The sequence below is a fragment of the Typopeltis vanoorti genome, chromosome 12 (assembly GCF_054136105.1).
Source record: "Typopeltis vanoorti isolate ZY-2024b chromosome 12, IOZ_Tvanoo_1.0, whole genome shotgun sequence".
Taxonomy (NCBI): domain Eukaryota; kingdom Metazoa; phylum Arthropoda; class Arachnida; order Uropygi; family Thelyphonidae; genus Typopeltis; species Typopeltis vanoorti.
In genome coordinates this window covers 118,453,414-118,467,649 of record NC_143560.1, presented here as the reverse complement: position 1 = coordinate 118,467,649, position 14,236 = coordinate 118,453,414, and the positions used below count along the sequence as shown (strand labels likewise).

Here is a 14,236-nt window from a genome sequence, read left to right as displayed (position 1 = left end):
AAGGATTTATGCATGGTTTCCCACTCTCACAAAATTTATTTATTATGTACCTCGAAGAAGTACCAAAACTATAGTCGAAGAACCAGGTCTATAGATAAGTGGCATGGATATCAATCGTATTAAATATGAAGATGATATTATTCTTGCAAAAATCTAGAGTACAATTGGAAAAGACAATAACAATTTTTTAAATGAAGAATGCAAAACCTTAGGAATGAAAATCAGTTTAAGCAAAACTAAAACAATGAAAATAGGAAGAGACGAGGAAAAATTTTCAATAAACTTAGAAAATCATATACTTGAACTAGTAAAGCAATTTACATTTTACATATCTTGTAAATTGCTTTAAAGTCTCATTGCTCACAACCTTGACAATACAGAAACAGTAAAATACAGACTTAACAAAGAATGGTCTAATATAAATAAATTAAACAAAATATAGAAAATAATAGCATTTCAAAAAGCCTCAGATTAAAACTCTATAAAAACCATTATTATACCTACAGCAATATATGGAGCTGAGACATGGAGACTCAGCCAGAAAGAAATACAGAAAATCAGAGCATTTGAAATGAAATGCTTAAGAGAAATAAGACTCACTAGTTAGAAAATAAAATATTTAAGCAAGTCAAACATGAATTAAACTATTATATGAAACTATATATGAAAAAGTTTCACCATTACTTACTACTGATCAACAATTTTCCCCCAAATTAATCTTATTTATCAAGATTCCAATATTATCAGATCTTATATTTCTATCTTTTAAGCTGTTTTTTTATTCTATCAATCCATCTAAATCTTGGTCTTCCTCTGGGTCTTTTTCCTGCCAACCTGGCAAAGAACACTTGTTTTGCTAATCTTTCCTCTCCCACTCTGTTTAAGTGACCATACCACCTGAGATTAGTTCTACTAACACATTCCTGAATGCTAACAATGGCAAACCACAATGTAATATGATGGTACAGATAATACTAAAAAAAAATTACACTAAAAACTTGCAAAATGCTTTAAATGATATAACAATGAAGGAATTAAAGGACAACCTACATAAAATTTAAAAAAAAAAAAAAAAAAAAGGTAATCAGCAGAACTATGTTTTTGTCCACTAAAAATGAATTAAGGTATATTTTGTGATTTCCACAAATGTTTGGAAAATTTTGAGGAGTTTAAGGTGCATACTAATGTTTTCACCTTAATATGTAGCAGAATAACATTTTTGTTATTACTAGCAATAAAAATGAAGGGCATGCACATGTTGCCTCCTTAAAAAAGATTCCAAAAATGAATTGAACATAGGAAATGCACTGGCTTTCAATAATATAAATAACTTGCATTTAACAATATCTGTGCTGTTAAGAATGCATATATGATTTAAAAAAAAAAAACTGTTCATTTGAAAATGGATTATTTCTTTAAATTAGATTAATTGATTAGAGTTTGTTGATTTTTGTGTATCCTTTAATACTTGATTATGCTCTTACTATAGTAGCTTATACAGTATTATAGAAATTATATATTTTCATTACAGTTGTTTCTTTTCACATGGATTTCTCTTATAAATGAAAGAAAATTTAAATAAAATATTATTGTTAGATGTCTTAAGTTAAAACAAGTATCAAAGAAAATGGTCTTTGGCAGACCTTGTTATTACAAAACCTAAAATGGTATGTTCTTTGAACTTTGTATTAACGAGATTCTGCTATATATATATATATATATATATATATATATATATATATATATATATAATAAGATATATTAGTTTACTGTATATAATAAAATCTCATTATTTAAGGTGTAAGTCAGCAATTAAATTGAAGGATATGCTGTAAGATGTTCTCTGGGAAATCATAAGTTTGATTGTATACTATTTCCACTGTTATTTATGCTATGTAGAAATGAGTATTGTGGAATCCTTCTACCTTTATATCTCCAAAGTTGATTTCACTATTCAAAATATAAAGATGCACAATCTCATCTGTATGTTGTGAATAGTGTGTGGAGAAAGATTTTGAAAGAAGTGTTATCATTGAATGTCATATCAGTGGCTTATGTGTTGATGACATTGATATAAAAATAAAACCTGTGACCTAAAAATCTACTGTTCACTTGTTATCTATAAACGTGAAAATTATTCATGGTTTGAGGAGATGTTGAGTTGTCCCTTTCCTAGCTCAATATCTCATGTCTTTTACTATACATTTCACAAATTTGACTATTATTCATGATTATTTGATATGTACAAAAGTGCATGTTAACAGTATCACCTGTAATAGAATCAAGGTTTCAACTCTATCCATTGATGTTGATTCTGCTGATCTCGATGATGACTAATTCATTGCACACCCAATGAAATGGGATAGATCAGAAATCATATAGCTGTAATGAGCTTGAAAGGAAAATTTTGGAATCAACAGAAATTGTTTTTAATCCTCTCTGCCATTGTGAATCTCAGTACAATCTTTCTGATTGTTACTCCTCTGCTATTTCAAGTATGGTGTACATGTGACCATATATAATCTAATCCATTCTTGTGTCCTCTTTTGAGAGGGTTACAGCTGATGAACAGTCTTCTTCCATTCCTCTCTGTCTCCTGCTTCTGTAAGACTTGTGTTCTTCCAGTCTTTGATGTTGCATTTCCATTGCAGTCGTGGTCTTCCTTTCCTTCCCTCCACCAATCCCTGCAATACTATTCTGGGGAGCTCTCCAGAAGAACCCTCATTAAATGTCCTGCAAACAATATTTTTCTTCTTTGAATATATATTTTGGATATCTTTGAATACTTCGAATATAATCTCTTTTCACCTTGAATCTTTTAAGAACCTCTTCATTGCTCACTCTTTCAGTCCAACTGATATGATCCATTTTTCTCAAACACCACATTTCAAATGCATTCAGTCGGTTAATCATCTCCTTATTGATTGTCCAGGAGTCGCATCCATATGTCCCCATGCTCCAGATCATTGTTTTCAGGATTCTTACTTTTAGCTTTTTGTTTTCAGATTTCTGTTTCCTTGTATATGGTATATTTGGAAAAATGCTGCTTTTGCTTTTTTAATTCCATTTTAATTCTGTGTACACACACACACACACAATATGTATTAGAAATATTTAATATTAATGAAATATTAAAAAATTGAAACAAAACATTATGCAATTGCCAACTGGATACTAAATTGTTAAAATATTACTCCATAATGAACATGTCAACCCTACAGTTTGTTGGTCCATTGCTTGGACAGTTCTTTTTCTGTTGCTTCATTGTCTTTGATGCCTTTATACTCACATTGTATAATATGCATAATGCTTAGTTTGTATTATGGATATTTCTGAAGGTATATAACATATCTGCAAAAATGCTCTTGTTAAAAGTAATTTTAACAGAACTGTAATTTAATAGTAGAATTTCATATGGTATTTTTCAAAAAAGTAACATCATGGTTTACAGATGTTCGTTAGTTTGTAAATTTCTCATTTCCATTTTTTTTTTTTTTTTAAATAGATTGCAAACACTATTAGATATAAATAGGCTGAATCATCTGATAGATCCTGAAATAATCAGTGGTAAAATTATTATGCATAATATGAAAAGAATTAGCAAAAATGGAGTTGTCATACTAGCAGATAAAACAGGTAATAATGTAGATAACATTATTTTTGTTGTTTTACTTTAATTTGCACACAGTTTGATTTGAATTTATGTAACATATACATACCCTTTTTATTGTCTGTGTGAAATATGATTAATGTAATACAAATCCACGTGTACAAAATAGAAATTTAAAAACAAAACAAAACATTGAACTCGATTTTTTTTTATCATCATCAAATTTCTTATAAGTACCCTCACTAGCATGCCATGATAATATTACATGATTAAGTTTGCATTATTGCTAGCTACCTACAACAGTTTTCTTCCAAATTAATCAGTTATGCCCAGGTCTTCAGTATGATTATAAACATTTCATTTCTATTTTGATGTGGAGAAAACTGACGTATAGAAATAAGAACGTTTTGATTCCATTATACAAGACTCTGATCAGGTTGTTCATGGATTACTATGCACAGATTTGGTTGCCAGGCTTTCAAAAGGATGATGAGATGTAGGAGAAGATCCAGAGATGATTGACTAAGTTGGTTTCTGGTCTCTGGAATGTGGAATATGAGGACAGATTGAGATAATGCAAATTAAAGAACATAGTGAATAGAAGGAAGAGAAGCCATAATCAAGATGTATAAGTTGGTAAGGAGTAATTACCAGATTAACGTGGCTAAGATTTTTCATCAAAATCTGGAGATGGGAGAGAACAAGAGACCATCCCTGGAAACTGTATAAGGTAGATGTGAACAAGGTGGTGAGGAATAGATTTTTTTCATGGAGAAAGATGGGTGATTGGAATGCATTGCCTGAGTGTGGCGAGTGCAGGGACAGTGAATGCATTTAAGTCGAGGTATGATGAGCTGTGTTTGTGAGAGTGGGACCTCTCACGATGAGTCTCTTGATTCCATGGAGGTCTGTTGATGATAATAATAATCTTCTGTGGCATAACTGTATCAATCCACCTAGATATGGTTGTTTTTGTCCAGTGGTTTTAGAAAGTTTCTCCACAAACATGAATTAACTTCACAACTGGTTTTCTAGTCTACAGGGACTTTGGTAAAGGTCAAAACTGGTCTGGGTAGTGACCTGTTCCATAACATTTTTGCATTATAAGATATTAAGTCAACAGCCTCTATATAAGTTGACTAGTCATGAAGTTATTTCACACTGATGCTTACGCTTGGGTATAGGATTAAAACAAATATAATTTTTGTCATGTTGTACCATCATTTTTTATTTTGGTTTAACCAATAAGAATACAATTTGGTCGGCTAAATCCCAAATTGCCAGCCCATCCTCGTTCGTTCAGTATCAAAGTAGATACCCAACAGGGTGCACCACGAGAAGGTGAGGATTGGACATTAGGTCAGAAGCCCTGGTCGGTTCTCCGCATTCCTTTAAAGGCTATGTGGAGGTCTCTTCTCAGTTATACAGCTTTGACCCTTAAGCACCCCAGTTAGTAATGATGTAATTTTTTCATGTAGTACTGTCATATCCTGTACACCCCTTGAGGGTACATGGCAGGAATTTGATGATGATGATGATAATTTTTGTCAAGTATAATATACATTTGTCCAGTTGTTCTTTTCTCTCAGTGGGTCTTAACCTTTTTAGTAATCGGCACCCCCTTGAATCTAAAAATAAGTTCTCACACCCCTTTGAAAAATGTGTTTCTATTTCTTTATTTAGGAAATTACATCTATTGCAAGATAATTTATTTATTGAAAAATAAACACATACATTTACATATACATACAAAACAACATAGCCATTAAAAATTGAGATACTTTTTATATTTTTAATAATACTTTTGAAGCGAGGCTCCTTTTTTGAAAGAGCCATGCGCAAGTCATCATTTGCATTTAAGAATTTCTGGCTTTTGTTTTTATGTGCAAAAGTGATGAAAATCCCATTTCACACAGGTATTGGCAGATGGTGGTGGTGGCAAATGGTAAAAGTATCTGCAAGGCTGCTTTTGCCAGCTGTGGATTAAGTTTTGTGTACACCAGAATTGTTCTAAGTCCAGTTTTTCAAATTCCATTTGAATACATGCATTGGCTTATATTTCAATAAGATCATCTTTTATTAAATAGCTGCCGTCCATCGAATCTGCGTCAAAATTTAGAAACTTCTCTCACACCCATGGAAATGCTTTCTTGCAACCCCAGGTTAAGAACCACTGTTTTTTCTCCTATCCTTACATCAAACACCTGTTTTGCTAGCCTTTCCATTCTGTTTAAGTGACTATACCACCTTAGATTAGCTTAGCTCACATGTTCTTGAATGCTGATAATGTTAGGTTCTTTCTTAATGTTTTCATTTTTAACATGATTCTGTGACTGATGTCATCTGTTTACTCACCTATTTTTTTTGGAATTTTCATTACAGTGGTCTCCAAATTTTGATCAGCTATTTTTTTTCTAACACAACTTGGATCCATACATTTAAATTGGTTTAAACAGTTTTCTTGTACACGGCTAGTTCAGTGTTTTGACCAGTTTCTCTTATTTCATAATTTTTTGAAGAAAAAATGAAAGAGTTTGAAAACAGGAACCAAACCTTGGAGATTCAGTGGCAAGCCTTGAAGAAAACCCTGATTGATTCAGCCAGAGAGGCATGTGGTGAGGTTGTCTGCAAGGATAGAAAAATCAGAACTCCATGGTGGACACAGGAAGTTAAAGAGGTGGTGAAGGAAAAGAAGAAAGCATATCAATAGTTCCTGTCAAATAAATCAGCTTGTGCTCTTAGAAAATACAGAGGCAAATGTAAGAAAGCTAAACACTGCATAAAACTAGCTAAACAAAACTCATGGCAAGACTTTGGCAAGAACATAGAAAATAAATATCAAGAAGGTGGCAAAATATTCTGGAGTTTGTTGAAAAAGCTTAGAAATGGAGGAAAGAGGAGTAAAAGGAGTTAGAGACGATAAAGGTGATATGAAAACTGGAGAAAAATATATCCTTGACGTATGGAGTAATTACTTTCTCTGCCAGGATGGCAGGAAAACGACCCAGGGGAAGACCAAGATATAGGTGGATTGATACGGTACAAAGTGCCTTAGACCAGTGGTTTCCGAAGTGTGGTGCGTGTACCCCAGGGGGTACGCGAGTCGATACATGGGGGTATGTCAAAAAAAGTTTTATATTGATAGGAAAAAAATTAAGTGATTAATTAAAGATAAAAAATATTACTTTCTTTCATCATTTAAACATATATCTAATATAGACAAAGACATTATAAATATCCTGTAAACTTAAATTTGCGAGTAGCGCACATTGGAGCTTTGCACACATAATCATCCGTGGCAAAGCTGTCATGTTTTTTAAAACTAGGGAGTAAATCTCTTACTTCTTATCATTGCCATTGTTTGTAGAGCATCCTAGTGTTGATAAGCCCAACTAGAGAAGGAAAATTGCTTAGTTATCCTGCTATCTACAGATGACACCACAGTTGTATTAATTACTTGACTATTAGTAGTAGTAAGTGTAACGATTTTTTAGTATATATTGTTTCTGTGCAATTCCAACGCCTTTTTTTGCTTACTTTTACGTTTATACTAGAAATAGTGAATTAATATTATAAAAATTGCTTACATTTTTTAAAAGTGTTTGATATTATCAATAGTAAATTAAGTATATTTAAATTTTACAAATTAACCCTCACAAAATGGATAAATGGTTAAAAAAAATTTCCTCCAAAGAAACCGTGAATTGAAGATAATTATGATAGTACTTCTACATCAGACGAACAACAAGGAAAAGATAGGATTGATTCTTCTATAAGTGATAAAAACATTAATCTGAAACTTAACAAAGCCTTGCCCAAGAAAGTTCAAAATTATCAAGAAGACTACTTGAAATGGGGATTTACATCGACAATAGTCAACAATGAACCTCATCCTACATGTGCATTGTGTCATGAGACACTATGTAATGGAAGTATGAAACCATCATATTAGTAAGACACTTAAAAACTAAACATCCTGAACATGAACACAAATCTTTACAATTCTTTGAACGATGTTTGAAGACATGTAATTCTCAATCCAACAACTTAAAAAAAAAATTCACTAAAATTAACAATAAATATTTGGAGGCATATCTTGAGGTTGCATTCTTAATTGCAAAAGACCAAAAGCCACACACACCATTGGGGAAACACTTGTACTCCCAATCGCCATAAAAATGGTAGAAATGATCCATGGAAAAGAATATGCAGATAAACCAAAATGTATTCTCTTATCAGCAAATACTATTGGTAGACATATAGAAATCATTGCAGATAATTTAAAGAAGTAACGTATCGCAGTATCAGAAGCTATCAAACCAGAATTTCAAGAAATTATGAAAGAAATGCAAGGCCATTGTTCACATTAAATATTGTAATAAATATGTTTGTAAGCTGTTAATAATAAAAATAATGTATAAAAATATCTAGCGTTTTTAATTATTATGATGATACAAGGCATATTTTCTCTTTATAATACTTATTACAATAGATTTTTGCTCAATCAATTGGGGGTATGTGCTATTTATTTTTTCTGTCTTGGGGGTACGCGATCAAAAAAGTTTGGAGACCACTGCCTTAGACTGTAGAAATATAAGATCTGATAATGTTGGAGTTTAGACAAGTAACAGACTGATTTGGAGGAAAATTGTAGATAGGAAGTTAGTAATGATGTAAATTTTTCATGTAGTACTATCATATCCTAAACACCCTTTAAGGTACATGTCAGGAATTTGATGATGATGATGATAGAGAAACTACAAGAGTTTCATGCCAAATATAGAAGCTATAAAAGTTTCGGAGGATCCAAGCATAAGCAAACTTTTCATGACAGGAGCTCGTAATAAAGGTGGAGTAAGCTCTAATCATTATCCTTAGTATTTCCCATAATGTAAAACACATCTCCTAGCGGGCATGTATGATGTTATACATTATGAGGGGGTCACTATCCAGACCGGTTTCAACCTTTGTTGAGGTCTTGTCAGTGGGAGCCAGACCCAGATGTAAATACTCAGGTTGAAGTGATGCAGAACTTGTACTTTACCATACAAGTTGCCAAAAAAGATATCACATCACCAAAGGCACCAAAGTATTACTGAAAAAGATAGCTAAAAGGCTTCACTTTGGCTATGCAAAATTATTCAAATTAAGTGGATATTGAATCCAACATTATTTTATAGCTGACTAGAGGAACTACAAGAGTTTCATCCCGAATATTGAAGCTATAAAAGTTTCAGCAGATCCAAGCATAAGCAAACCTTTCGTGAGGGCAACTCGTAGTAATGGTGGAGTAAGCTCTGATCACTATCCTTAGTATTTCCCATAATGAAAACACATCTCCTAGCAGACATGTATGAGGGAGGTCACTACTCAGACTGGTTTTGACCTAATAATTGTCAAATTATTAGGTCCAAACAATGGGAGCCAGACCCAGATGTAAATACTCAAAAAAAAAAAAAAAAAAAAAAAAAAAAAAAAAAAAAAAAAAAACATTCAGCATATAATGTCTGTTTCTTCTCCCTTCTTTCTAATTATCATCTCATTATAAGCAACTGAAATATTCATCTGAAATTCTAATGTTATACATGTATTCTTCCTTATCTCTTGAATTGAAAAAAAAATTAGGTCTAATATCTAATAAACTTTAGGCCTAATATCTGATCCTAACCTTGTGGTGCCCTATTAGGATCTGCCTGGATGCTCAGTGAATTAGGGCTAACAATTTGTGATTTAGCTGACAAAATTGTATTCCATATTGGTTTAAACCAAAACAAATGATGGGATATAATATAATGAAATAACATGCTGGCAGTGCCCAGTTTAAAAAAAAAAAAATCATTGCTTTTGTCAAAGAACCAGGATGAACAGTGAAAAGTCAGTTAGAACAAACTTGTACTCCAACTTATCATCAGCAGAAATCAAGACAGAAAACAAATCAATATCAGAAAAGAAGTGGAACTAGCAGAAGATTTAGGGGTGTGCCACATTAACATAAGTGGTGTAAACAGAGAAGACAAAAACAGGTAAGATACTTCTAGATAACAAATGCAAGATATTCAGACACTAATGATCAAGGAAAGGAAGTGACTGTAGCACTCAACACTAAATATGAGAATGATCTTTAGTAGCAAGCAGCATAAAAGAAAGAGTAGATAAACATGAAAATTGGGAACTAACAGTGTCTTCTATGTTATCCTAAAAGCTTCTGTTAAGGAAGAAGTGGAGGAATTTTTCAAATCATTATAAAAAAACAGCAGATGTGAAGAGAATGGAAAAATTGGTCCTTGTTGAAAATCTAAACAGAAGATTATGAAATGAATACCAATAACAGAAAATGTATTGAGAAGATTTAGAAAAATCAGCATAGCTAATAATAATGATTTGTACTTGGATTTCTGCTCAGGACGTGCACTAGTCATTCTTAACACTATGTTCTAGCCATCAACACGTCCACCATTTCACATGGAAAGAACAACAAGAAATAGGAAAAGTCTTATTAACTATGTTATTGTTGATAGCAATATCTTTGCCTTTTCAGAATATAAGATTATACAGGAAATTTGAAAAAGAAATTGTCACCAATTAATTTTTATCATCATCATCATCAAATTCCTGATATATACCCTCAAGGAGTGTACAGAATATGATGGTACTACATGAAAAATTTACATCATTACCAACTTCCTATTTACAATTTTCCTCCAAATCAATGTGTTAAATGTCAAGACTCCAATATTATTAGGTCTTATATTTCTGTCTTCTAAAGGCACTTTTTACTGTATCAATCCACCTATATCTTGGTCTTCCTCTAGGTCTTTTTCCTGCCAACCTGGCAGAGAACACTTGTTTTGCTAATCTTTCCTCTCCCATTCTGCTTAAGTGACCATACTACTTTTGATTAGCTCTGCTATTGCATTCCTGGATGCTGACAATATCAGGTTCTTTCCTAATATCCTCATTTTTAATATGATATTGTCATTGATACCATCTGTTCATGCCCCTAATCTTTCTCTGAATTCTCATATCTGCAGTCTTTGGTCAAGTATTTTACTTCTAACAAAGCTCTCAGATCCATAAGTTAAAATTGGTTTAAGCACTGTCTTGTATACAGCTAATTTAGTGTTTTGACTAATTTCTCTCTTATTCCATATAAATATATTCAGTTTATTTCCTACTATACCAACTTTGTTGATTCAGTTGTCTATTTCAATATTTAACTTACCATCTACACTAAAAATCGTGCCTAAGTAGCTGAAATATTTTACTTGTTCTACAAGTTCTCCATTCACAATGCAGTTGATATTTTCAATGGTTCTGCCTATTTTCATTGTCTCTGTCTTGTTATTGCTGACCTTTATACCATATCTATTACAACAGTAATAGATACGGCTTCTGTGGTTGAATCAGTGTTTTTTTCAGGGCTTGCCACTGAATCTCCAAGGTTTGGTTCCTGTTCTCAAACTCTTTCATTTTTTCTTCAATAATCTTTGTGTATTTTAGTCTACAGTTCATATCTGAGAGCTGATGAACTTTTATTCACTTTAAATCTTTCTTATATATATTCTTCTTTTCGATATGAAATTCAATTTTATTCTGCTCAAAACTAAATACTGATCACTTCCAATTTCAAATCCTCTACACTCTAGTGTCCTGCACCAGGGAGAAAACATCGCTATCAACAATCACATAGTATTATCTGTCATACCTCTCCTTGAATGCATTAACATACATAGTGCTCATAACTGACTCTGCATTCCATTCATTCACCACTTTCCATGTGAAAAATCTAGTTCACACATCCTTACTAACTACATTCTTACTTCACTTCCATGAATACTCTCTTGTTCTGTCCCCATCAAGCCAAATGCTATGGGAGCATTCCAATGATCACTCATCATCTTGGTCATTTGCTTCTGGATTCTGTCCACTACTTCACATCATCCCCCCCAAGAAACCCAGATGACCAGACCTGAGCACAGTAATCCAGATGTGGGCATATCAAGGTCTTATAAAGAGGAATAAAAACTTCTACTTGTTAGTGTGTTCATTTGCCATGTAATCCTATGAGCTACCCTTAGCAACTTTAACAATATGCCCTGTAAACTTTAATTCTCTATCTGCTACCACCCCTAAATCCCTAGCTTCACCTGTTTTCTGGAGTATAATTCCATCAATGTGGTACATAGCTTGTAATCTGTTTATCCCAAAATGCATACCTTTTACATTTCTCCAAATTAAACTAACATCCATTATCTTTTTGCCCATACTGTGACAGCTTATTTAAAAATCATCCTGCATGCTCTCTTCATTGTTTTCACTAAGTAGTAGTCTACCTTACTCAATTCTTTATCATCAGCAATCAACTGAATATTTCCCTTCAGATAATTTCCTGTATCATTTATGTGCAAAATAAACAGTAGTGGTCCTAGCACAGAATCTTGCAACACACCATTAGTCACCAGCTTTCTCCTGGATTCTGCTCTTCCATATATCTTCTTTTAGTATTAGCCACTCTCATATTCATATAACCAGTGTCATATCCATACCCATTTGTTCAGATTTGCTTAACACAGTTCCATGTGGTATTCTGTCAAATGGCTTTGCAAAATCATCATTATAGCCATTTCCTTTATCCAACTCAGCTGTTTCTCTATTATAAAAATTTTGTAAATTACTAAGGCATGACTGACCTTCACAAAGACATGTTGTCCCCTTATAGAGTGTCATATTCTTTTAATTCTCTTTTTTGATCAACTTTTTTTTCCAGTAGTTTTACCCTGCCTCAGATATACTAATTGGTCTATAATTTGCTATTGCAATCTTAGAACCTCCCTTATGCAAAGGAATTATTTTTTGTCCTTTTCCCACTCCCTTGGAACTTTGTCAGAGCTGACTTAAATTAAAGAACCTAATCAAATGGACTCTCAGTTCCCTTTCACATTCTCAAAAAATGTGAGCTGATATCCCATCTCATCCTATGGCCATATTGACAATGAAATTCTACAATATCATATGAGCCTCTAATTCATCTACTTCTGTTCCCACACCAGTCTCTGTCATATATGTTACAGCAGTAACCTAACTGAATGATATACTCTTACAAAGTGGGTACTGAGTAATTCACCTTGCCACTCCCAGCACTCATTAAGGTTAATCTTCCATAGTCATTCTTCCTCTTACTTGTGACAATGAAATAACTCTTTGGGATTTCCTTTGGCCTTGTCTAGATTCTTGATTTTCTGATTAAATCTGATAGACAATCTGATTTTGTCTTCCTTGCCATGCTGGTCACCTTTCTTGCCTGTGCCTTGTGCTATTCACGAGTTTGCTGGTCACCTCTTTATATACTCTCCACAGCATTTTCTTCTACTGCAGCTTGTGCTTAATGATATTACTCATCCATCTAACTCCTATCTGGTTATGGATATGGTAACATGGTATCCTATTTCATACCATGGTAACGTCGTTATGGATAAGTCTTCTGATCCAGTGACCAGATCCAATACTTTCATACCCAGAATCCTCGTCATCATATGTTGCCTCAAGTAATTATCTTTCAGTTGGTGTATAAATTCCATTTCCTTCCTGCCATGTGATCTTTCCAATCTATATCTCCATAGTTAAAGTCCCCCCACATAATAATTACTCGACCCTCACTCATTGTAGTAATTTGCTCATGCATGTCTTCCAAATCATACTTGGAACCCCCCTGACTTATAGCAGTAGCCAACCATATATTTTGTCTTATTGGCCTCAGTCTCATACCAGGCTGCTTCAAAAGAACCACCCTCCCACCTGTCTCCTATTCTTTTTGGTTGCAATTAATCTGCTATGACCAGTAGTATTCCCATGCTATCTTCTCTATCCTCCCTGAAACACTAAACAATTCACATTCTCTCCCTGTAATTACATCATCTGTGCTGTTAGCCAAGTCTCACTAACTTTTGGTGAGATTGCACTAACCAATGCCAAAACTCCTTCCTCTTGTTTAATACAACTGGCATTAGTTTATAGAAACTGTAGCATCCTTTTAGGTCCCAATCCACTTTTACTTCCTGAATTGACTATCCTATTTAATATTATTGCTTGCGAGACTAAATTCTGCATTTTTTGGTCATTGTCACACTCACTCGCCTCATGGGAGCCCACCCACACACACACACACACACACACCTGCATCCATCTCAATTGCTTGTTTTTTTCTGACTTTGTGTTTCAGCACTTGCGGTGACCAAAGCTCTCTAGACACCTAACACCAAAACCATTTAAGTACAAGCCATCAACATTATACAAATCCTTCTTTCACTCAAACTGAGACCATAGGTTCACAAACCCTACATTATTCCTTCTACACAACCTGCATATTGATTTGTTTGCCATGAACACCTTGTTTATGTTTGCCTCTATCATAGAGTGACAGGATACTTCAATCTTCACCTTCTTGTTTACTTTTCTGCATCCAAATAGTATCCCTAATATTATTAATTTTTGTGCCAGGGAAAGAAGATTCTGTTACACTTGCATTAGGTACGCCTTTGATCATAGAATCTCAGTACAAAATTTTATCACTTGGTTTCTATCTTTTATTCACATGATCTTGATTCTTACCTCAGACCTGCTTTTTTC

At 33.4% G+C, this 14,236-nt stretch overlaps 1 protein-coding gene across 1 annotated transcript in view; it reads left to right on the top strand.

Moving 5' to 3' along the window:
• The window catches only part of LOC150101174 (DEP domain-containing protein 1B-like), a 171,005-nt gene that overhangs the window by 63,686 nt on the left and 93,083 nt on the right, over positions 1–14,236 (top strand). The window contains exon 5 of the mRNA XM_090401267.1: positions 3,506–3,636. Coding sequence (XP_090257393.1) covers positions 3,506–3,636 — 131 coding nt within the window. The remainder of the gene's footprint in view (positions 1–3,505; positions 3,637–14,236) is intronic.